The sequence below is a fragment of the Marmota flaviventris genome, chromosome 15 (genome assembly GCF_047511675.1).
Source record: "Marmota flaviventris isolate mMarFla1 chromosome 15, mMarFla1.hap1, whole genome shotgun sequence".
Taxonomy (NCBI): Eukaryota; Metazoa; Chordata; class Mammalia; order Rodentia; family Sciuridae; genus Marmota; species Marmota flaviventris.
The window spans coordinates 66621927-66649269 of NC_092512.1; the positions used below are offsets into that span (position 1 = coordinate 66621927).

The 27343-nt window shown below is 34.6% G+C and overlaps 1 protein-coding gene across 1 annotated transcript in view; it reads left to right on the forward strand.

Annotated features, from left to right (window-relative positions):
• The window catches only part of Nkain3 (sodium/potassium transporting ATPase interacting 3), a 303572-nt gene that overhangs the window by 146562 nt on the left and 129667 nt on the right, over positions 1-27343 (forward strand). Inside the window, exon 4 of the mRNA XM_071602171.1 lies at positions 16051-16248. Within this exon, the coding sequence (XP_071458272.1) occupies positions 16051-16248 (198 nt within the window). The remainder of the gene's footprint in view (positions 1-16050; positions 16249-27343) is intronic.

Below are 27343 nucleotides of genomic sequence, written 5' to 3' on the forward strand. Positions count from 1 at the left end.
TTCAAAATACAAAGACCTTAGAAGTCACTACCCTTTTCAAGAAGAAGTTAAAAAGTAGAACAAGCTAAAACATCAACAACTCTTCCTAGATCTGTAAGACAAGTAAGATCACAAGGAAAACTGCTTCCCCTCGCCGAATGGAGATATATGAATTCAGAGAATCACAATGTACTAAGTAGAAGTTCATGATTAAAAATCCCTGATGGGATCCATACCTGTTGAATTGCTGAAGACTTAATTGTTTGGGGATTAAAAACCATAAGATCAAGTCACTAGGGGAAGCCCATTCTTCCATGAGCTTCACCTCCTAGAGCCAAAGTTCTCACAGTGAATATTTGAGAAAAATCCTTTTGTGCCACCATCAGGGAGTAGGGAAAAGGAACCATTTTAAATGGCAAAGCATTCTGTTTTTCTTAACAAGATCTGTCATCAAGAGAAACTTCTTTGGCCATAACCTGAGGTGCTGCAGTTGTTACAGCCTAACTGACCTAGAGGAAGGGAAGTAACCTAACTTGAGCCATTTCTAGTCTTCCAAGTAGGAGAAGAAAATATGCCCTCCAGCCATCCTGCCCCACTTAAGAGGGGATAACTGGAAAGCACTTAAAAAGTTCACAGTCCAGAAACATGTACTCTAAAAGACTAAGACCTAATCACGGAACTGTAAAACTCTTCCCTGCCCCACATCTTACCACAACTTAGTTTCTTTCCTCCACTACATTATTTTATGCTATCAAGAATAAACAACAAAGCACACTAAAAATAACCGAAAGAAAGAAAGAAAACCCCCACATTTGAAGAGACAAAGTAAACATCAGAATCAGATTCAGAAATAAGGGGATGTTGGAGTTATCAGAACAGGAATTTAAAACAATTATGATTATTATGATAAGAGGTCTAGTGGAAAAGATAGACAGCTTACATTAACATATGGACAATGTAAGCAGAAAGATGGAAATTCTAAGAAAAAGCCAAAAAATAATGCTAAAGATAAAAAATACTTCAACAGAAATTTAAAAAAAAATGACTTTGATGAGCTCATTAGTTGATTCAAAATGAACCAGCAAAGAATCTCTGAGCCTGAGGACTCCGCTACAGAAACCTCCAGAACTTAAAAAAAACAACAAGATAAAACAAACAAAAAGTTTTAAACTTTAGAACAGAATTCTAAAGAACTGTAGAAAATTGCAAAAGGTATAACATGAGCATAACATGAATTCCTATATGAAGAAACAAGAATATTTGAAACAAAAATGATTGAGTAATTTTTTCAAATTAATGTCAGATACCAGATCAGATCCAGGAAGCTGAGAGAACACCACAGAAGATAAACTAGACATATCATATTTAACAACAAAAAAATCAGGATTTTTTTTAAAAGGATCCTGAAAGAAGCAGGAGGAAAAAATATATTTTCTACCAATGAACAAAGATATAAATTACACCCAACTTCTCAGAAACCAACCAGTAAAACAATGAAATAAGTGATTTAATATGGGCAGGGAAAAAAAATTCATCAACCTGTTTGAGTGATGGATAACCTGTACCTCCTGGTTTGATAAACACAGAATGTATAAATGTACCAAAACATCATATTGCACCTCACAAAGATGTAAAATTATTATGTCAGTAATGTTTTAGTTAAAAATAAATGTTTAAAGTAAAACGATCACCAACCTGTTCTATATATTGAGACATTATGTTTTAAAAGTGAAGGAGAAATAAGGACTTTGTCAGACAAGCAAAAATGCAAAGAATTTGATACCAATAGACCTGACTTGTGAGAAGTCTTAAAAAATCTTTAGAGGGAAGGAAAATGATTTAGGTCAGAAGCTTAGATCTACATAAGAAAGAGAATAAAAGAAGATGCAAGTGAAGGTAAAATGAAAACGTTTATTTTTGTTATTCTTCATTGAACTAACCTGTAACAATTTGTTTAGAATAATACCAGCAACAGTGTATTTGGTTGTACATATTTATGCATGTATATGTGCCTATGTAAGTGAATACATGACAGCAATGACCTAGGGATGGGAGGGAGGAATTAGGACAAGTTTGTTGTCACAAAGTGATTACTTGACCCATGACACAGTGTAGTGTTATTTGAAAGTAGACTTAAACTAGTTGTAAATGTTTGTTATAAACCTGAACAGCCATTAAATAATGGTTTAAGAGAGAGAAAAGGAATATAAAGTATGCTAAGAAAGTTGAAAATATAGAACTATATAAATTGCTCAGTTGAAACCACAAAAGGCAGAAAAGAGTGGAAGAAAAAATAGGAACAAAGTAATAACAACAGAAAGAAAATAGTAACAAATATGGAAGATGTTTATTCAGTCTATCAGTAATCACTTTGAACATCAGTTGTCTGAATGTACCAATTAAAAATGGAAATTGTCAGAATTTATCTAGAGCAAGAACCAACTCACTTTAAATATAAGCACACATTAGATTAAAAGTACATTAAAAAGGAAGATATGCTAGTGGGAATCGCTAAGTAAATTTCAGAGTAGAATTCAGAGCAAGGAAAATTAACAGGGATAAAGTGGGAAACTACACACAGATAAAGGTTTCACTTCTTCCTAAAGACATAACAATCCTTAACATGAGTACACATCAAATACATGAGGCAAAATTGATATATCTGCAAGGAGAAGGAAGACCTCTTATTATAGTTGGAGACTTAAAATATTTCTTTCTTAGAAATGGACAAATTCAGCAAACAGAAAATCATTAAGAAATAGTTAAATCCATCAATCAACTGGCTATAATGTTCATCCATAGGTTACTTCATTCAATAATATAGTACCTACTTCTCAAGCTCATACTGAACAATTCATCAAGATAGATCATATTCTGAGCCACAAAACAACTTGATGAATTTGAAAGACTGGGAATCATACAATGTCTACTCTCAAGCTACAATGGAATTAAATTAGAAATAAATAACAAAGAAAGCTGGAAAATCCTAAGTACATGGTGACTAAAAAGTTCACTTCTAAATGATACATGAAGAAAAAAATAAGTCTCAGAGAAATTTAAAAATGTTTAGAATAAAATGAAAGTGAAAACAGAACTAACCAAAATTTGTGGGATATAAAGAAAGCAAGACTTTAATAGAATTTTATAGCACTGAATGCATATATTAGAAAAGAAAGATAACCTAACTTTGTACCTTAGGAATCTAGAAAATAAAGAAAAATAAATCTAAATTAAGCAGAAGAAACAGTAAAAAATGAAAAAAATCAATGAAATTGTAAACAATTAAGAAAATCAATAAAATTGAAACCTGTTTCTTTGAAAGGATAAATAACATTGACAAGCCTTTAACAAAGCTAACCAAGGGGGCTGGGGTAGGGGGGGGATACAAGTTACAAGTACCAGAAATAAAAGAAAGGGCATTACTACAATCCCCTGCAGCTGAAGGATAATAGAGGAATACTATGGATAAGTTTGTTCCCATAAATTTAAAATCTAAATGAAATGGACCAATCCTTAAAAGACGTGCAAATGCTGCACAAGAAGAAATGGATAATCTGGATCAGTTTATATAAGTATTAAATTAAATCAATAATTAAGAATATACCAGAACATAAAACACAATGCCTAGATGAGTTCACAAATGAATTCTATGAAACATTGAAAGAAAAACGTTATGCAAACTCTCTACAGTGTCTTTTAGAAGCCAGAAGCAGACGGAATTACTTCCTAACTCATTCAATGAGGCCAACATTACTCTAATACCAAAATCAGACAAAGGCATTTCAAGAAATGAGAGTCTGTAGCTCTCCTGGATATATATGCAAAAGCCTACAAAATACTAGCAAATAGAGTCTACTGTACAACAATTAGAATGGCCCAAATTCAGAACACTTATAATGGGGAGAATGTGGAGGGACAGGAACTCTAATTAACTGCTGGTAGTAATACAAAATGGTGCAACCACTTTGGAAGACAGTTTGGCAGTTTCTTATAAAACTAAACATGATCCAACAATTGTGTTCTTGGCATTTACACAAGTGTTCTTGGCATTTACACATTTACAGAAACCCATACACAGCTGCTCTAGACATAATTGCTAAAATTTGGGAGGCAAACAAGATTTTCTTAAGTAGGTAAATGGATACATGTGCTACATGAAGATAGCAGAATATTGTTAAGAAGTAACGAAAGGGGGGACTGTGGCTGGGGCTCAGGGGTAGCACACTTGCCTGGCATGTGTGAGGTTCTGGTTTTGGTTCTTGGCACCACATATAAATAAATAAAGGTATATCAACAACTAAAAAATAAAAATAAACCAAGATACATTTTTAAAAAAGAAGTAACCAAAGGGGGGGGGGGAGAACTGTCAAGGCATGAAAACAAACACACAGAGAGAATTTAAATTTACATGCATATTTCTAAGTGAAAAAAGCCAATCTGAAAAAGGAGGAATCAGGGAATCAGGGACAGGAAAGGAATCAGTGATTGCAAGGGATCAGAGAGAAGGAGGAATGGACAGGCAGAGCATGGAGGATTTGGGGGGCAGTAAAAATATTGTGTGTGATGCAATGATGGTAGATACATGGCATTATATTGCCAGGAGTGAACCCTAATGTAAACTGTGGACTTTGGGTGATAACATTGTGTCAAGTAGGTTCATTAATTGTATCAAATGAACTGCTGTGGAGAGAGGCTGAGCATAAGCAGAGGGGAATAATGGGCATATATGGTAAATATTTGCTAATTAAAGGTAGGTCTGCTCATCTTTTCTTCTAACATCTTTAGTTAGAAATTAGTTAAAACATTTTAGTTAAAAAAATTTTAAAACTAGGTGCTCAGCTCATTCATGTACTCTTTTCTTTTATAAATTTAATGACATAATTTTTTCTAAATATCATTTTATTTATATTTCACAAATGTGGTTATATTACTATTGTTATCCTACAAGTACTACTTGCTATTAAAATCTAGGTTATATATTTTGGTGAGTTATGAGTTAAACATTTGTGGGTTACAAATGATGGTGGAATGTGATGGTCATCATTCAAAGTACGTATATGAAGACACGAATTGGTACGAACATATTTTGTCTGATATTAATATAATTACACAACCTTTCTTTTATTTAATGTAGGTCCAGTATGTCTTTTATATTTCTACTTTCAATACTTCTGGATACACATTCTCAAATGAATTTTTTATAAACAACAAATAGCTGAAATTTTTAATTATTGAATTAGTTTTTATCCACTTACTGAAATTACTGATATTTATGTCAGGATGGATGGACGGATAGATAGATAGATAGATAGATAGATAGATAGATAGATAGATAGATAGATAGATAGATGACAGAGAGAAATGATTGTTCCTACCATCTAATTCTGTGCCTTTTATTCATTGTGTTTTTTCTATTCCTTTTCTTTATTCCTGACAACATTACATTAGATTTCTTAAATTTCATTTATTCTCTACTATTTCAAAATTATATACTGATTCTACTTTTGTTCTATTAAAAATTCACCCAAAGCTTTTACCACTCACTTTTAGATTTAAAATTAGTTATTATTACTGTCATTCACCTCACCAATAGCAAAACATTGCTTCCCTTTCTTCTTACATGTTATGGATGAGCAGTGTTTAGTTCCACTTTGTTTTAGCTTACAAATATGACATTATTTTTATTGTCTCATATTATCATGCTTATAGGAATTAAGTTAACTTCTAGGACTATTTTATTCCTGAAAAACATTTTAGAAATTCCATAAATGAAAGTTATTACTGTAAATTTTGTTTGTCTGAAAATGTCTGTTTCATCTTCATTTTAAATAAAAGTTTAAACACGTATTCATTTCTAAGTTCAGGCAACAAGAGAATGGGTCATTACTTCTATAGTTTTAGTTTCTATTGAAAGTATACTTAATCATACTAATATTCTTTTTTCTCATTTTATTAGAGCATTTAGTAATACACAGAAGTTGGGTTCATTTTGACAGAATCATAGATGCATAGAATTTGATTTACTCCATTTCAGTCCTCATTTTCTACTTCCCTCCTCTCCCCTATCCCCCTATTCTCTTTTCTCATTCTTCTTACTTCCTATTTATTTATTTATACCGGGGATTGAACCCTTAGGAGTTTAACCACTGTGCCCTATCCCCAGCCTTTTTTATATTTTATTTAGAGACAGAGTCTTCCTGCATTGCTTAGGGTCTTGCTAAGTTGCTGAGGCAGGCTTTGAACTCTCAATCCTCCTGCCTCAGCATGCAGAGCCACTGGGATTGACAACCATAGGCCATCACACTCGGCTATTTATTTATTTTTGATTGTTTCTTTCTACATATACACAAGGTAAAATTCCCTGTCATATATTTATATATGCACATAACATGATTTTGTTAAATTCATTTCTCATTTCCTCCCCTTTACCATCCCTCCTCCTCCTCCTCCTCAATCTCCTTCTACTGCACTGATCTTCTCTGTATCTTTATGCTAGCCAATTCCTCTCCTTGCCTTCTTTCCCTTATGTTACTCGAGCTTCCACATGTGAAAAAAAAAAAAATTCAATCCTTGAGTTTCTGAGTCTAGCTTATTTGACTTAATATGATAGTCTCCATTTCTATCCACTTACTGGAAAATGCCATAATTTCATTTTTTTATGGCTGAGTAAAACTCCATTATGCATATACCACATTTTCTTGGTCTTTTCATCCATTTATGGGCATCTGGACTGATTTTATAATTTGACTATTGTGAATTATGCTGTGATAAACATTAAAGTGGCTATATAGCTATAGTATGCAGATTTTCATTCTTTTGAATAAATACCAAGGAGTGGAATAGCTGGGTCATATGGAGGTTATATTCCTAGTTTTTTGAGGAATCTCCACACTGCTTGCCAGAGTTGTTGTACTAGTCTACAGTCCCACCAACAATGTATGAGTGTTCCTTTTTTCCCCTCATCCTCACCAGCATTTATTATTATTCATATTCTTATTAGTTGCTGACTGGTGTGAGATGATATCTTAGTGTAGTTTTGATTTGCATTTCCCTGATTGCTAGAGATGTTGAACATTTTTTGTAAGTTTGTTGGCCACTCGTCTGTCTTCTTTTGAGAAATATCTGTTTATTATTCATCCATTTATTGAATGAGTATTATTATTAGGTATTGAGTTTTTTTTAGTTCTTTAAATATTCTGGATATTAATCTTCTGTCACAGGAGCAGCTGGCAAAGATTTTTCCAAATTTTTTAGGCTCTCTCTTCACATTCTTAATCATTTCATTAATTTTACAGACGCTTTTTCATCTGATGGTATCCCATGTATTGATTTTTGCTTTTATTTCTTGAGCTGTAGGGATCTTTATTAAAGAAGTTAATGTCTGAGCCAATACAATGGAGTTCTGACCCTGTGTTTTCTTCTAGCTTCTGGTATAATTCCTAAGTGTTTGATACATTTTGGTCTTACTTCTGTGCAGTGTGAGAGATAGCAGTTTACTTTCATTCTTCTAAATAGGGATATCCAGTTTTCCCAGCATTGTTTCTTACAGCTATCTTTTCTCCAACATAAATTTTTGGTAACTTTGTCAAGAATCAGATGACTGGTAAGTATGTGGATTTGTCTCCTCTTCTTTTCCATTCCATTGATCTTCATGTCTATTTTGATACTGATACCATGCTGTTTTTGTTACTATAGCTTTATAGTATAATTTGAGATCAGGTATCGTGATGCTTTATGCATCACTTTTCTTGCTTAGAATTGTTTTAACTGAGTCTTCTATTCTTCCAAATGAATTTAAGGACTATTTTTTTTCTAGTTCTGTGAAGAATACCATTGGTATTTTGATGGGGATTTCATTTAATCTGTATATTGCTTTTGGTCATATGATCATTTTGACAATATTAATTATGCCCATCCAAGAACATAGGGCTTTCCATTTTCTAAAGCCATCTTTAGCTTCTTTCTTCCATGTTTTGTAGGTGTTTTTTTTTTTTTTTTTTTTTTATTGTAGAGGTCTTTTACCTTCTTGGTTAGATTAATTTACAATTTTTAGCAGAATTCCTGTTGGAGTACAGGATTAGCATTGATGTATGAGTGTTGATCTTGTTTCCTGCTACCTAGCTGAATTCATTTATCAGCTGTAGAAGTCTCTTGTTGGGTTTATGGGGGTCTTTTAGATATAGCATCATGTCATCAGCAAACAGAGATAGTTCAACTTCGTCTTTTCCTATTTGTATCTCTTTAATTTCCTTCTGTTGCATGGTTGCTTTGGCTAGAGTTTTTGAGAACTATATTGAATAAAAGTAGTGAGAGTGGATTTTCCTAATTTTAGAGAAAATGCTTCAGTATTTCTCCATTCAGTATAATGTTGGCTTTGGGTTTGTCATATACAGTCTTTAAAATGTTGAGGACAGTTCCTTCTATCCCTAGTTCTCCAGTGTTTGTTGTTGTTGTTGTTTGTTGTTTTGTTTTGTTTTAGCAGAAACCAGCACAGAATTTTATCAGAGACCTTTTCTGCATCTATTGTCCTTAATTCTATTTATATGGTGAATTACATTTATTGATTTGCCTATGTTGAATCAACCTTGCACTGATCAAGGAAACCCACTTGATAATGATGTATTATCTTCTTGATGTGTTTTTGGATGTGGTTTGCTAATATTTCATTTTCTGCATCTATGTTCATCAGGGATAACAAACAGTCTGTAGTGTTTTTTCCTTGAGGTATCTTTGTCTGTTTTTGATGTCAAGGTTATACTGACTTCGTAAAATTAATTTGTGAGTGTTCCCTCCCTTTCAATTTCTGAAATAATTTGAGGAATACTGATACTCCTCTTTAAAATCTGATAGAACTCAGCTGAGAATCTGTCTGGTCCTGGGATTTTCTTTGTTTGAAGTCTTTTAGCTGCTGTTCAATTTATGGCTTGGTATTGGTCTGTTTAGATGTTCTATATCTCCCAGGTTCAATTTGGGCATGTCATACGTGTCTAGAAATTTATCAACGTCTTCTACTTTTTCAGTTTATTAGAGCATACGTTTTCAAAATAATTTCTAATAGAATGGTCTTCTGGATTTCAGATGTGTCTGTGGTAATATTTGCTTTTTCAATTCTAATTTTGTGTATTTGGGTCTTCTCTCTCTTTTGGTTAGTTTAGATAAGGGTCTATCAATTTTATTTATCATTGCAAAGAACCAACTCTTTGTTGCATTAATCTTGTGTATTGTTTTTATCCTCAATTTCATTAATTTTATCTCTGATCTTAATTATTTCCTATCTTCTACTGGTTTTGGAGTAAGTTTGTGTTTCCTTGAGGTAGAACATAAGCTTATTTATTTGGGGATCTCTCTAGAATAAATGCTATAAATGTCTTCTTAGAACTGCTTTCATACTGTCATAGAGATTTTGATATGTTATATCTCAGTTTTTGTTTCTAAGAATTTCTTTATTTCTTTTCTCATTTTTTCTATCACCTTTCTTCATATAAAAGAGTAGTGTTCAATCTTCATAGATTTATACAGTTTCTCTTGTACTTTTTACTGTTGATTTTTAGTTTCATTTCATTATGATCTCATAGGGTGCATGGGGTTACATCTTTTTTTTTTGTATTTGTTAAGAATTACATCATGACCTAGAATATGGTCTCTTTTGGAAAAGATTTCATGAGTTGCTGAGAAGAAGAATATTCAGGTAGTTGAGTTAAAATATTCTGTAGATGTCTGTTAGACCCATTTGATTTATACTATTGTTTAGGTTGAAAATATATTTATTGATTTTATGTTTGGATTACCTCTCTATTGGTGATAAAGGTGAGCTAAAAATCACCCAATATTATTGTATTGGGGTTTACCTGGGATTTCATGTCAAAAAGTTTTATTTTTTTATGTAAATCAGCGCACTGATATTTGAGGCATATATATTTGTTATCTTTATATCTTCTTGTTGGATTATCCATTTACCAGGATTTAGTGGCCTTCTTTGTCTCTCCTGGTTAATTTTTTGCTCGAAATCTGCTTTGTCTGATATGAGAATATCTCTGATTGGTTTTTATTTGCATGGAATATTTTTTTTCTATCCTTTTACCTTCAGCCTATGGGTGTCTTTTCCTATGAGTCTCTTGCAAACAGCATGTAGTTGGATCATGTTTTTGATCCATTCTGCTAATCTATGTCTTTTAATTGGGGAGTTGTGACCACTTGCATTTAGCATTATTATGGATTTATGTTTATAGTTTTCTGCATTATGATTCATTTATTATATATAATTCTGTCTTAATTTCCATTTAGTTGGTTGCTCTTCTAGTGGTTTTCATATATTTGGGAGTTTTGAGGTTTGCTTTTGGGTACCTTGGTTGCAGTTTACCTTTGAGTATTGTCTGCAGTGCTGATCATATATTATTTTAGATTATTCTTGTCATGGAAAGTTTTTATTTATCATCACTTTTGAAAGAACTTTGCAAGCTATAGCAAGTTGGATGGCAATTGTTTTCTTTTAGAGCTTAGAATATCTCATTCCAGGCCCTCCTTGCTTTTAGAGTCTGAGTTGAGAAGTGAGAAATGAGCCTTATTGGCTTGCCTATAAAAGTGAACTACTGTTTTTCTCTCACAGTTTTTAGTATTCTCTCCTTCTTTTCTATGTTAGACATTTTGATTATAATGTGTCTTGGAGAGGCTGTTCTGAGCTTTATTATGTGGGTCCTATATGCCTCCTGTATGTGGATGTCTATCTCATTTCTGATATGGGGAAGCTTTCTGTTGCTATCTCATTGAAAAAATTCTTAGTGCCTTTGGTCTATATCTCCATGTTCTCTTCTATCCCTACTTTATATACAAATGCACAGTGTTCTCTGAAATGTTTGTGATTCAGTGAAAAGAAAACAATTAGAAATGTAAGGAAATTGCTTTAACTTTTCTAATTAATTTTCTAAGGTGAACAAATATTTCAAAAGAAACTTTGACATGAACACTATTATATAAATATAAGCTCAAAGCTAACTCTCTAAAATTAAGCCAATTCTAGTTTCTTTAAGTACATATAGACTGCTCTGGAACATCACATTTTTCACTTCCAGATGGGCTGTCTTCTAATGAAAGAAAACTAAAAGACAAAGGAGATTGATAGCTATATAAAAATGGATTCAATGATCCTTTGAGCTGCAACTGAGAAGAAAGAAAAAATATCATTAGTAATTGGGAGTATATTTCCAGAAATAGAGAGGATTATCTGGTTATTGAATTAAACATACTAAAAAAAAGCAGATGATTTAAAAAACAGAGAAGAAAGAGACTAGTACCTTGACTAATGAGAAATTGTACAGTAGGTTACAGTAGAGAAGTGAATATTGAATGTGTTTGGATGCGAATTACTTCTAATACTGTGACTACATTTAATGATGAATAACATGTGCGCAGGGGGGTCTGCATACACAGTTACTTAACATTCCAAAGGATTTTAGAAATAATTTTTGTAATTCAAAGATTTAAAGAAAATGGGAATGGATTTTGAATTAACAGTAATAAGTTATAAGATGAAATAACTTATAAACATTTAATATTGACTTGAATAGATATTAGAGAAAAAGCAGTTATTCTGGAATAAATTTCTTTTAAGCCACAACTTTTTAAATCTAAAACTATCTCTCTTGTATCTGTTTCCTCATGTACTGATGGTTACTCTCCTTGCCCACCCTTAAAAACACCAGCCTATTTTCTTATTACCTTGGCTTCCAAATCACATGAAATAAAATACCAAATCCTCTCCCCTGCAGCCCTCTCATGCTCTCTCCAGTTCTCCTCGCTCTTCATCTTGCTTGGTTCCATTCTCCAGTTTCTATTCTTTCTGCTTGCTCTACCTTCTTGTTCTACAAACTGTCCTTGAGTAATCAGATAAGTGAGGGAGGAAAAATTATTTTCCCTTTCGATTTCTTAGCTGGGACCTTTATAACAAGATTAATAAGAGAAGGATAAGTTCACTAATGTACATTTCATATGCACATGGAGATTCCCTGGAAATGAGTAATTTTCAAAGAGATAATCTAAAATTCAGACTTAAATAACATATTCAGCCAAAATCAAAGAAAGAAGGTTGTGGAGAAGGCCAAGTATGGGAAACTAATAATAGATGAAGTTTAGTCAGTAAACATTTTTGTGTAGATTCCTCAGTGCAGGAAAAGACTAAGGTCATTTCAGTAATCAATCATTGCTGTTGCTGGTAGAGATGGAAGGTGGGTCACCTTTGTAAATTTATATCTTGCTTTTAAGCAAATAGGAATATAGCAGAAATGTTCTTTTTCCTTTGCCTTTAACTCAAAATTGTCCTTATGCCAAAGTGGCATATTTGGAGGTGACAAATTCTGGTACCTTTTACATACATTTGCATAAATACAAATATTAATGTTTATATTCTTTTTAAATTCTGAAAACAAAAGATGTGAGTCGCATCATTTGTCAACTTTCTTAAACATAGTTTGCTGAAATCATCACATAACATGCTGATTGCAAAAGCATAAAGAGAAATGAAATTTGAGGTACTCAAAATTATTTTTAGTGTTATCTATGGTTCAGAATTAACCCATGTATTTTAAAACTACAGGCTTTGATATGGTAACCCCCAAACTTCAAAATATTTGTGATCTTCTGCATTTACTTATTTATGTAAACATTCTGGCATTTTTTTAAAATTGCATTGGATCTGACATGACTTGTATGGGAAACTGAGTTGACACATGTTAAGTGTTTTGTTTTATAACATTTGAAATCTAGTGCTGAACAGATAGAAATCAGATACAAACTTGAAATAAAATTTCATAGCAAACTTAAACGTTTGAACTTTAAGTACAATTTTATGCTATTGGTGTTCACAAATTTTAATATCATTATTGGAAAGAATAGTACAGTTTATAAATAGTTATATCTCCAGTGATTGAGAACTACACTGAGAGATTTTATGTGTTTAGCAAACATGTACAACTAGTGCATAGATTGATTTGTGTTTTATTTGTATGGTATAAATTTGAGTCAGTCATTAAAAAGAACTATATTCTGCAATCGAAAAGGTCACTGGATATAGATGCTTAAAGAATGGAAATTGCTATGAATTTGGAGATCATGCTAATTCATCCTGAACCTAATGAAATCTATTAAGATGAAATAATGCATAGTCTTCTATGGTGATCAAGACTAACCATAAGAGATTAAATCTGATGACCAGGAAAGGGAGCAGTCAGTATGCATCTCTGAAGTTGGCCTGCAGGTAAATTGCTTTGTGTTAAACTGAATTTGCTAGCTAGAGCAATTATTTTTCTATAGTAGTTTTCCCTTCGGAGACTAACTGCAAATTATACATGTAGCAAATCAACAACCCCCCCAAATGATGTAAAATGTTTTATTATCAATAAAATGCTATTACTGTGAAGGTAACTGAACAGCAAACCAACAACCAAGAGCTGAAAAAAAACGATATAAAATGTTTTATTATTGATATAATTTGAGGCATACTTATAAAGGTACATTGAATTCCTTGAAGTGAGGAAAATCTAAATGTGTATAACTTCACCCATTAACACACTCTGGCAATATTTCTAACCTCTCGTTTCACTTAACCATTTATACCAGAGTAGAGCAGGCAGGTTGTCCCACTACTCTTACTCAGAGAACTCTATACTGGTTATTTCAGGGTCACCATTTATATGTTCAAGGGCTTACTATTTCCCATCAGCTTCCCCTAGATTCAGAGAATTAAAACCTCTATTTTAGGCACCTAGGAGGGTCCTCAACTGCCAAAGAGGAGACTGTCCTCAAAAGGACTTGGGGATGCACAGATAAGCATCACTTGGGTCAGTCAGCAGACAGCCTCTGGGCCTCTCAGAGAAGGCCCCAGATGGTGCTTACTTCCCATGTGGATCCCTGGCATGAATGACAACTGAGTTTGCTCAAAGGAAATGGAAGCTGGGAACTCAACAAAAACTAACTGATCCTGTATCCACAGCTGCCCTGATGCGCAGTGCCCTTGGCCAGGTACCACCTGCCATTTCACCCTCTTTCTTCTTCACTTGGGAAGTTGTAGTCTTTAGTGTACTGGAAGGCAAGTGCCCGGGTCCTCATCCATTCATTTTAATCTATTGTTTACGACAAAAAAATAAATATTATGATCTTAGTCTTACTGGAGCTAATAATCACAGAAATACAAATTGAGTATCCTTTATCCAAATTGCTTGAGACCAGAGTACTTCAGATATAAGATTTGGCAGGGGGGATTTTGCATAACATGAGCTACCTTGGGGAGGGGACCCAAGTTAAACATGAAATTTGTTTAGGTTTCATATACAGCTTATCCAAGGTAACCTGAAGGTAATCTTGTACAGTATTTTTAGTGCACCTGTACTTTGACTGCAACCCATCATAGGAGCTCAGGTGTGGAATCATCCACTTTGACAGTCATTTTGGCACTCAAAATATTTCAGATTTGGAGCACTTTGAATTTTGGATTTTCAGATTAGGGATGCTCACTCCTACATTAAAATCATCTCTAAAATATCAAAAATCCTGGGCTGTTCTTTGCACTAAGAACTCTAGAGATCTTTTGATATCTACAATTGTAGTAGTGACCTCTATGTTTTTTCATTGACTGTGGTGGTATTTTCTGGAAACAACAAAGAATGAAGGGCTTAGCTCACTTCAGGGTATGAGGAATGGTCAGAAGAAGGGAAAGGTACCAGTTACTGTGAGATAGAACCACAATCATTAAAACTACAACTGATTGGATCATTTCTAGTGTTAATTATCTGTGCCACCTTGAGCAAATTAATTTAATTCTCTAAGACTTACCTTAATAAACTGAATTAGTTTCTTACAGATGTTGTAACAAATTACCACAAACTTGGTGATGTAAAAGAACAGAAATTTCTTCTTTTATAGTTTAGAGGTTAGAAGTCTAAGATGAACTTCACTGAGCTGGATTCAACATGTTGACAGAGCCATGCTGTCTCTCAATGTTTGGAGGAGAATCCATCCTGGCCTCTTCCCCCAGGAAAAGGTGGTCAATAGCATTTCTTGGTTGTTGACTGCATCACCCCAATCCCTACCTCTGTGGTCACTTTGCCCTCTCCTCTTTGTGTCCAATATCCTTCTGCTTTTTCTCTTAGAAGAATAGATGTGACTGCAGTTAGATTTTATCCAGATTATCTCCCCAATTAACAATTCTTAATTTAATCAATCTTAAAAGTCCTTTATTGCCATATAAGATAAAATTCACAGATTAACAAGATAAATATCTTTCATTTAGCCCACTGTAAATTAGTTTGATAATATTATCTACATGAGTATTAAAGGATATACAGTCAACCATCCATTTCCAGGGGCTTCATATCCATGGGTGTAACCAACCAAGGATTAAAAATATAAAAATAAGGAAAAAAAAATGCTTTTTTACTGAACACATTCACATTTCTTTTCACTTTTCCCTAAACAATACAGAATGAATGTCTACATAGTACTTATATTTGGTTAGTAGCATAAGTAATCTGGAGATGACTTGAAGTTTATGAGAGGATGTGAACAGGTTTTATGCAAATATTACACAATTTTATATAAAGGTCTTGAGCATATATAAATTCTGGTAAGTGTAGATGGTCCTGAAACCAATTTCCCCTGCATACCCAAGAACAGCTGTAGTATATGAAATTTCCTTAGAACAATGTCTAGTATGCCACAAATTCCTCAGTAAAAATTAGCCTGTGATGGTGATCTCAATGACAATGCCACAAAAAAAATATAGTGGAAAGATTTTTCAAAAGCGGAATACATTTTCAATGAACATATATGGACAGTCTCATCTCTGGTTATTTGATGTATGCTAACCTTACAACAGTAACCTTATTTAAAGGACTATATCTCTACCTTGAATAATTATAACTTAATGGTGCAGACATATGATAACATGACTTTGTCTTTTGTTTCTTTTCATTGGAAATTATGTCAGCAATTTCATCCATCCTGAATTCTTCCCAAGATCAAAGCCAAAGATGTGATATAATATGATTGTCCTTTTTGTGCTTTTGTGTCCTGTCCACCTAGGATACAGATCTGATGACATTCAACATCTCTGTACATCGGTCATGGTGGAGGGAACATGGACCTGGCTGTGTCCGGAGAGTGCTTCCTCCGTCGGCCCATGGCATGATGGATGATTACACCTACGTTTCTGTCACAGGCTGCGTCCTGGACTTCCAGTACCTGGAGGTCATCCACAGTGCCGTCCAAATACTCCTCTCAGTAAGTGTCACTTTTCTGTCATTATCTGAATCGAACTCTTCTCTATTGGTATTTTATATTCACCTACCTGATAGACTGTGCAGCAGAGAAGCACATAGAAAACATTAACAGAGGAAATAGCAGCAATTATGGTGCCATTAGTCGTACATAATGGCAGGTGACACCTTTTTCTTCTTGGTATCCACATTTTATTTAGAACCAGCTTGTTGCTATGGTTTCTAACCTGAGATACATTCCGCACTATTCAATGGAATAATGTCACCATCCTCCAGAAGTGGTATGTTGCCCATTATCTCAGAATCTGCTACTAATGTGTTCTTCTATGAATGCTTTAGTTCCAGAGAAAGAACAATGGAAACATACATACTCAATGATTGTTCATCTAATAAATGTCACATTAATAATAATTAAAAATCAAATCCCTCCAGAGATGCACAGCATTTTGTGTTGGAACTCAGTTCCATATAGAGAAACAAAGATAGGAACTGATTTGATTAGACTATAGAAGCTTTATATACCAAGATTCCTTAAAGGTAATTTCTGTCTACCAGACTGTCCCATCCTCAGTTTGACCATAGTCTAGAGAAGAACTAACTTAAAAGGCATAACATATCAAGAATGGTGTTCCTTTAAAACCTACCTAGGATTTGCCAGTTAATTTGAATCAAAATACAATATAGCCATTATCAAGCACACTTTTTCACATAAACTGACCATCCCAGTTCTTCTGCCCAGTTGGATATTCAATCAGAATAGAGATGCAGCTTCAATAATAATCAAATCAGAAATATAAGTGGGATAGAAGAGTGAGCCAGGTACCTTGGACTTGTTTCTATAAAGTACTTTGAGAAACCCTTATCATCATTTACTGTATGAATTCTCTGCTGTTGTGTAACAAATTGCTCCAAGATGTAATTACTTAAAACACTAACGATTTATGGTAGAGTTGTGTGGGCAGGGATCAGCAGGGTAGTTCTGCTTCTCCATTTGAAGTTGGATAGGGTCACCTGAGTGAACCTTTTAACTGGAGCTGTACCAGGACTGGAAACATTCAAAGAGGCCTCACTCACCTGCCCAGAGATGGCTGTTGGTTCCCATTCCCCTCCACTTGGCCTCTCAAACTGCAGGAAACTTGATTGTTTCTCTTACAGCAAGATAGTGGGGTTCTAAGAGAAACCCCAACACGCAAGCATTTATCAAGCCTATTCTCCCATTAGCTATCACAGGTCATATGACCAATGCTAGGCTCAATAAAGGAGGGATCAACAGAGAGGCAAGAATACCTAGAGGATGTTTCATTGAAGATCACCAAAGTAGCAGCCTTATCTCATTTGCTTACTGCATTAATTATTTTTCTTTAACTTACATGTCTCAAGTTTTAAAATGTTGTTTTAGACCATGTTTGAATTGCAATTTTCTAGAAAAACATAAGAATCAAAGATTTTTTAGTGTTCTAGATCAAAGAGCAAATTTTACACTGAATTCAAAGAAAGGCATTGTATTTCAATGCTAATGAGTTTTCTTTCAGACATTTATCAGGAAATTAGATTATTGTAGGTTTCTATTATTATACTTACATATATAAGTATAAAATACTGTCATTTGTTCATGTAGGTCCATCCATCTTTCTTTAAAGTAGCAATTACGTATGAGTATATATACATTGGAAATGTGTATTTTTTTATTGGAAGCCAATTTTTCCTTAAAAGTTTTTAGTTTAAGGTATAAAAGACTTATATTATCATATACTAGACTCTAAAAGTTCTTATTAAATTTTTTATATCAAAAACATTTTCTATAATCTTTCATCTGTGCACAGATTACCCTCTTTAAAAAAAAAAATGAAAGTGAATTGCTAAACCATTTTGTGAATGATGCATGGTGTCCAAATCTTTACAATGTGACAGAATGCTATGGAATCAAAAAAGCCATTTTCCCATAGTAACTCCAACCCAAATGAACAGCAAGGTGAAATTATTTGATAAGAAGCTGGACTGTCACATAAAGCATGCCCTAAAGGGAAATCTAAGTAAACTGTATATGTTACACATAAAATCACTTTTCATTTATAAATGAATTCCTTGATGTATTTTAGTGACCATTCAAAGCTGCCAGTGTTGCATATGTAGGTCTGTATATACTCTTCTGCCTTCGGGAAATAAAAGGATTAGACACTGCTCTTTTATTGTGTAATACACCTGCAAGACAAAAATGTTTAATACTTTATCTTTTATATTAAAATAAAATATATCCTGAATTTGCTTCACAACTATGAAATTACAGTAGTCCTCCCTTATTCCCCGGAGATATAGTCAAAGACCCGCAGTGGATATCTGAAACCGTAGATATTATTGAATCCTGAAATGTTTTTTCCTATACATATATATCTATGATAAAGTTTTATTTATAAATTAGGCACAGTAAGAGATTAAAAACAATAACTAACCCTATATCTTAGCAACCTCAGCATGTAATTGTATTTTATTTTTTTGTGATTCACAGACTTTAACTATTTTACAAAGAGGAAGTACTTTACAGTTTCTCTCTTATATCTGAATTGTCTACATCTTTACTCTTGTCGTTTCAAGTCGATATTAGGTAAAATAAGGATTACTTGAACACGACCACTGCACACTGTGGGGGTTATTCTTTTAACCAAGGCACTGCTGACAAATGCAATGGCAGTGTACACAACATGGAGACACTGGGCAGAGGGATGTTTCATGATCTGAACGGGTTAGAGCTAGACAGTGCCAAATTCCATCACACCAATACTCAGAAAAGAGCTACGTGCAATTTAAAACTTATGCTTTCCTTTTTCTGGAATTTTCTTTCCACTTAGTATTTTCAGATAGAAGTTGAAAGCTGAAAACAAAAAAGCAGATAAGAAGGGCATATTTGTGTATTATTGTGTTTGATTTTATGTGGGTTTCTTATATTTACCGTTTATTTCATCTGATTCTGTTTATTATTAGAATTTTGACTTTTTTAAATCTGATGGCAAAAAAATATCCCTGTATCCTACATTCATTGCCTAATTTGTGCTGAACTCGGTACCTTATTACTATAAAATAGAGGCAATGGTCACAATGTTTAACAGCCTGTTGCCGGTGGGACAGGTAATAGCCAAGCAAGCGGATGCAGAGCTTTGAGATGGGACAGGGTACTGAAGGCTTTGCTGCACCAGGGGTTACTTCTTTAACTAGAGGGACAAAAATGTCTAGAAGAACCCAGGGGAGAAACTGTCAGAAATGGCCAGGATGATGGGGGCGGAGTAGGAAAGTTCCTTGGGGTTTCAGGGCATCAACTCTCCACCAAATGAGAGGGAATTATTTGAATGATTTATTCATGGATGCAACTCTGCTGATGAATTGAACAATTCTGTACTTAAGACTAGAACTTAAAATTGGAAGAAAGGATAGCCCCCCCTGTCTTGAGCATTGCACAGGAACAGGGTAAAGGCTTGCTGCCAATGAATAAAAAACAAACAAAAATTAGCAGAACTTGCAAAGGCGACCACGGATGAGTCTCTGGTAAGGGACTGTTACAGGACAGTTAGGGAGTCTCCTGGCCATTCACCCATTCCCCAGCACAGGAACCCAGCACTCCTTCCCATGCCCCTATCACAAGCATTCCCTTCTCAGGAGTGAAAGAAGAAAAGCACAAGGTTGAGAGAAGGTTCCTGTTGATCTAACTCCACCTAATCCTATTCCAAGGCTCCCACAAATTGTCAGCAATACCAAGTTGAAGATCATTGCAGAATCAGTAGGTTCTGGACAGTGTGAGGAGAAACAAAATATAATCTATGTAGAAGATGAGAAATCAAAGACTGTTTCCAGGGGTCCAGCTTTAAGATGATATTACTCTCCCTCTCTAGCTGCAGATTCCCTGCCTCATTCATCATTTCTCACCTGAAGGATGGCTATTAAATTCTTAAATATTATTCTGTGGCCCAGTTCTGCCCCACCTGTCAAGCATGTCCTTACTTCTAGGGAGATATTTGCAAAGTGCTAATTTGATCACCCACTTTCTAACCTGGAAAACATTAAAACTAATGGATCTCTCTTTGGAGTTAATTTCACTTATATGTTGTCCTGAATCTTCAGTGTCAAGGTATTCCTTCTTAGATCTGATATGTAACAAACCTCTTTCTTTAACATCTTTGGAGGTTGTCACCATGCAGGTCATAGAGCTCTGCAAATCAGTTTTCCATCATTCCTGTGTCCTTTATATTGTATCTCTCTGTCCACATCGATATCCATTCTCTCTGCCTTCATACCAAATGTGTTCAGTCTAACAGTAAATCAAAACTCTATAAAGAAGGGTAAAACATAATGTTAGTACACCAGGGATCCTGTGAAAACTTGCCTTCGAAAGATTGTATGAATATCTGGTCCTTCACCTGTAAAATCAGTTGTACAATCACAGGAGCAGGTAACACCACTGCTAATTTAGTCACATAGGCTCACAAGCATAAAAAGGCAAATCAAAAAATGATGGCATTTAAGCTTTTGATGTAAGTTTCAATTGCTATCAATAGTATTTGTCCAAAGATGTAAATCCAGTTAAAAGTTGTCATTTAATCTTTGTACTAATACTTGCATTTATTTAAAGAAACTCTCAGTATGTGCCTTGAAATTGTTCTAAGTGCTTTACAAGGATGAACTTATTTAATCCTCAAAATGACCCACAAGGTAGATATAATTATATTCATTTTACAGACATGGAAATTGAGACTCAGACAGGTTGAGGGATTTGCCCAGGTTCACATATCCTTTAAGTACTTGAAGGTAGACCTCAAATCCAGGCAGATGAACTTCACAGTTCATGTTCTCAACCACATCCCTGAACATCACCATGACATGGGAAAGGAGAGCTTTCAATTTTCTTAAAGCCCTTTGCTGAGTACAGTGGTAAACTCTCAGAGCTATAAGGTTCTAAATCTCCTGCTAGGTTGATGGGGTTTTCTTTGGCAGCTTCAGTATTAGAAAGTAACAATAAGAGTGCATATATCTGAGATTTATAAGATGTGTAGAGTAAATAATTAAAAATGTTCAACTGGGGCTGGGGGTTGTAGCTCAGTGGTTGAGTGCTTGCCTTACATGCATGTGGCACTGGGCTCAATCCTCAGCACCACATAAAAAATAAATAAATAAAAAGTTTAAAGAAAAACAATTTTTTTTAAAAAGTGGAAGGTTTCAATGTTTGTAAAATGTTAAATATACCACATTTTTTTTCTTTTTTTGGTGCTTGCTGGGGTTTTCTAGGTGCTGGATGAGAAAGGAGGTTACAGCCACCTCTCCTGCCCCAAATTCTTCCCAGAATTCTCACTTTACCCAAAGAATCTATTTTTATATAAAATAGATGATTTCTGCCTATGCCCATTTTAAGCAGCTTCTCAGAGCTGCATAGAAACATTAAAGATTTAGAACAGTTGCTCTCTATATGCCATCTCTAGTCTCTGTTTTCAGTTCCATCCTCAAAATATCAACAGTTGGTTTAAATTTCCACTTTCCCAAGAAACCCTTTATTAGACAATCAAAATATCCAGAGGATTTTGTGGTTGTGGAGAAGAATTACCATGTCAACAGTCTTCAAAACGCTTTGGCAATACATTTTTGTTCAAGAACCAGAATATGGCTGGTCAGTAAAATAATTTGGACTTGGTCTCTATTTGACGAACTTTGATTTTCAGTCATCTTTTTTCTCAGTGTGTGTCTTGGAAATGCACATACTTTTTTATAGTTTTATAGAGATATAATTCTGATGCCACACAGTTCATCCATTAAAAGTATATAATTCCGTAATTTTTATTCTATTCACAGATATGTACGGCCAACACTGTAGTAAATTTAGAATTCATTCATTACCTCACAAAGAAACCCTGCCCCACCCCTTAGTTATTACAGCCTATATCCCCAGTCTAACCCTAAGCAACTACCAATCTACATTTTTTCTCTGTAGATTAACCTGTAAGGAACATTTCATGTAATTGAAAGTGCCCTGTGTCTTCTTTTGTATCTGTTTTTTTTTTTTTCACTTAATGTAGTGCTTTCAGGGTTCACCCATGCAACATATATCAGCATTTTGTTCATTAATATAGACGAAGAATATTCTATAACACTTGCTGTTAATGCACATTCTGTTATACACATACAATGTTTAACAAATTTTTCAGACTATTTAAATTTATGTAGCCCTCACCTGCCCATTGATAAAACCCACAGTGAAATTTAGACCATCTACCATGCACTCCTCTATATAATATCACATACTCTTCTTCTGGAAATATCTGGGTTACAGATCAGATTCTTAGCTCTTATAAAGATGTGTGGTCTTGTATAAGCTTAAAACTAAATGTTGTCAATCGGTGTATACCACACCTACGGGTTTTAATAATTGAAAGCATGTGAACATTTAGAGGTCAAAGTCCTGTTCTACCATAACATTCTCTGAAATGATATGTATATGGTTGGATCTTATTCTGTAAGTTAATAAGTTATCACAGACATTTGTGTCTCCAACCACAAATCTCATTCCATTTTCAAACAATAGAATTGATTCCCCTAAGCTCTGATGCTCATGATTACCCTAGACATGTTTGCAGGTCTTCATAAATTATTACTACCCTCGTATTTTTAAATAATCTTCTAAACATGGATTAATAAATGCATAAGTGAGTTGTGACATTTGGTAGACTTAAATACAGTTTCATCAGAGAAATGCAAAGCTTAATTAGAAACCATATCTAGCACAAAAGCCATTAATATATAAAATCGGAAATCTGTTTAATAATTAATCAAAACAAACATTGTGACTGTAGGCTTATGGAGATATTAGAGGCAAGAAATTTAATTTTTTTGACACTTTACTTAGGGTAATTTAATGTCATTCAGATGTTGGAAGACTGTTCATCTTTATCCTTAGTTGAGAATAACTATTGGGTTGAAAATGTAGCTTTTCATAATGAGAATTAATACAAAATATTTACACTTTCTCTTTAAAAGACCAAATTTTGTATAAATTCCACAAAATAAAATTTGTCATGTCACATTTTATATTCCTTCTGAATGAAAATAAGAAGTTTCCTTGGTTCAGAAAAACATATTTAGTAGGCCCCCAGGCTACACAAAGCCCTGTGTTGAGAGGTTGAGGTGACATGCTGGAAGTAAATGGAATCAAGTTGAATTTGACATGGTCAAACCCACAGTCTTTTGTCCTACTATGGGACATCCAGCAGGCAATCAAAGTGCTGCAACTTTGGATGCAAAGTAAAAGAACTAAAATTAATTTATAAGTGCTACTGGGACTCATAGGGGAAAGTAGCATTCAGGGAAGTTGTGATGTTTGACTTCTGTCTAGAGTTTTCTCTTGGATGAGAAGGGGAAAGGAATTCCACATGGAAGGAGAGCTAAAGCAAGAACTTAGGGGAAAAGTGTGCAGTTCAGTTTGGATGAGTGAATGGTGTAGGCACGGAAGCAGTGGCTTAAACCCTTGTGATAACCATGAGAGGGTTGACTGCCACATTACTGTGTGAGTTTGACTAATGCTGTATTGTATGCACTCCTGGGAGATTCACTATGTAACTTAGCAGAGAAAACTGTTGGAGAAATTCTACTGTTAAATGAAAAAAGTTACTGAAGACAAAGAAAGGGGGAGAAATTCCTCCACATCAAAGAGGACTGAAGACGCATGACAATTAAATGAAATGTGTGATCCTAGACCACAGCAATAGTGAGAATATGATTGAGATTTGTATAAGATCTATGGATTAAAAAACAGTATTACACCAATGCTAGTTTTTTTTAAAAAAAAAAACAAAACCTTGGACTGTGACTATGTAAGATGCTGAACACTTTAGGAATCTAGATGAAGGATATATTGGGAATCCGTCATACAATTTTTCCAAATTCTCCCTAAGTCTGAAAATATTGCAAAATGAAACTAAAATGTTAATAATTAAAAACCTGCATTTCCAGTTTTCTAAAACAAATATTTTGATAAATAATGGAAAAATTGAAGGTTATAAAGTATCAGTGAGAACGGAAATCAAAGGAGAAATCTAAAAATATTACAGAGGCTTGCTTGGCAGTCAAATGCACAGAAAGGTGAAGAACAAAGCAATGTTTGGCTTGCATGCCCAGCAAGGACAGAGGAAGCTTTATATCCATAGAGCAGTTGAAAGAAAGAGCTGGGTTGACAGAGAGAGTAAATGAGTTTTGATGAGTCTTGACTCTGTCCTCACTTAATATTTAAGGGATGGATGAGTCTTGACTCTGTCCTCACTAATTTATTTAAGGGATGGATGGATAGATAGAAAGATATTAAACTAATTGCCTATTTGTGGTAAAGAACTAACCTCTATTTTTCTTTGGATCAGTACAACCTCTTCATTGTGATGAGTAGTTAGGAAAGGGAAATTAGAGGCAATGTTATCCAAAAAATGCACAGGAATTCAAATATGAACTTTTGAAAATGGATTTCTTTTCTTCTTTCATATAATTCAGAACTTAAAAGCAACATTTGTTTATTATTAAAGTTTTTAGAATTTTTCTCTTTAAACACTGTCCCTGGAGAGTTTCAGATGGTTCCTCAAATTCTAGCACCATAGGATTATTGGTAAAGACAGGGTTACCCATCTTCATTTTTCTGGTACCTGTGTAATAATGAAGATATACGACGAACTTTTTCAAAATTGTATTCTCTTTGTCAAGTAGTCAGACATTTCCCCTGACCAAATATCACGTTAATAAATGAAAATAATAGGCTTATGGCTAAAGCATCAAGGTTACTGCCTGAGCCTAGTATGTGACACTTGCCTTTAATTCCAGTGATACAGGAGGCTAAGATAGGAGTATTGCAAGTTCAAGGCCAGCCTCCGCAACTTAGTGAGACCCTAAGTAACTTAGTAAGAGACAGTCTCTAAGTAAAAAATGAAAAGGACTGGGGATGTGCTCAGTGGTAAATTGCCCCTAGATTACCCTACCCCCCCCAAAAAAATCATTGTCTGAATTTTTAGTTTTCATGTAAATGTTTATTTTTTTGAAAACATATTCAATATGATACCTTACTAATTTAATTTTATAGAACCTTTTTGGGGGAGGGAATGACCAGGGGTTGAACCTAGGAGTGCTTAACAACTGAGCCACATCTCTATCCCTTTTTATTTATTTATTTTTTATTTTTAGACAGTGTCTCACTAAATGGCTTAGGGCCTTGCTAAGTTGCTTAGGGCCTCACGAAGTTGCTGAGGCTGGCTTTGAACTTGCAATCCTCCTGCCTCATCCTCCCAAACCACTGGGACAATTATAAAGAACTTTTGGGGAATAAGTTTTTCCAGAGATCTAAACATAGTTAGTCTTCAGTATTGAAACTCTCTACATTTTATCAGAGTTTGGAAGTGAATCGAGAAAACAATTTAGAGGTGAGAGAACAGCCCTGCAGACAGGTAAGAGATAATAAAAGCCAGAGGCAGAATAGCAAAGGAGAAATGGAAGTTAAGTTCTATGGGACAGTGGTCAAATCAGGATAACTTGGTCACTCATTAGATTAGAAGGCAATGAATGGAAAGGAAACTCTCAAATATAATACTCAGGTTTTGAACCCCGGCAACACATAAAATTACAGTGCATTACACAGAGAGAAATAATGGACAGAAGTCATTGGGAGGCAAACTTAGGTAATTTTATTTAATCAATCACATAATAAAAAATTACAAGAGTTTAATTTCAGGAGGTGGTTAAAGGAAAGATTCCTGGCAGTCAGGGACCTTGACCAATGCTGGGAAGGACTGAAGCCTCTGGACCCAGCAAAGAGGGTGGAGGGGTAGTTCTCTCTGAATGGGCAATGTGAGATATTGCTCAGCATTTCTATTCATATCTATTACATCCTACTATTCCTTACTTTCTTCATTTACCCTTGTAGGTTTACCCTAAAATACATTTTTTAACCTGTTTTTACCCAGAGGGACTTGACAACTTGCTGTGGACATAACAGATCTCAATTGACATTGCATCCAGTACTGGCATGTGAGACATTTATGTACAGGTATACAGAGCTAAGTAAGTTAGTTGTAGAGACTCAAGTGTCACATGAAGGAAATGAAACTATGCTGTAAAGGAGTGTCTTAAGCTGTGTATGCACAAGTCGTCTGAGCCCTGTAGCTGCCTGCTCTGGAAGGGGGCTCTAGGTATGGATTCTGACCATCTCCAGATCCTTGAGGATTTGATTATCTGACTCCAGCTTAAAGTATGCTTGCATCTTGCTTCTAGATTATTGTCAGAAGCAGCTTTTAAGATCACCAAAAAGAATAGAGAGGTAGAATTTTCTAGAGCTTACAGAATAAGTTCTGCGACTAATGTTATGCTATATGCTAATAAAAATTGATAATGTGTGAGACAATTTATACTGAGACTCTTGATTTCTGGGGAAAAAAAAGTTATAGGAGAGAAAACTTTTGGCCCCTGACTTCCTCTAAACATCTATTCCCCCAAAAGACTTTGATCATTTATAAATGATCAAACTGGTTTAGTTGACACTTGTCAGAGTAGCCCAGAAAGACTTTGCTTAGGAGGTGTCATTTGAGCTGCGACATGAGTGAAGTCATTCAAAAGTAAGGCCAAGAATAGTCCTGAAGAAACAATGGCTCCCATATCTAGGAAGAATGAGGGGAAAATGAAATCACAGAAGCAGACGGGCATTAAAGGAAAGGTGACACAATATGATTCCAAGACACTAGGACAATGTTCTGTATTTCCATCAGGAGAGTGGCATTGTCTGTCTGTATTTGCAAATGTGACTGGAACTACTGAGAGAAAAATGTAGAAGACAAAATGTCCCAAGGGGGCATTTTGGACATGGGTGGAAATGTAAGTATAAGGAGAAATGCCTAGACAACAATTCCTACACGAAGAGGAAAGGTGGTAGGTGAGAAAAGGAAGAAGTAAGTATGGAGTTTAGGTTTTGCATTTGAGTAATAGGGTAGATGATGCCGACAGTAACCAAAAAGAAGGAGCCCAGCAATTATGCTCCACTGATAGCTTTTCTCTCTTCTTGTAAATAATAGTTTAAATAATTAGAGAAACCTCTCTAGACA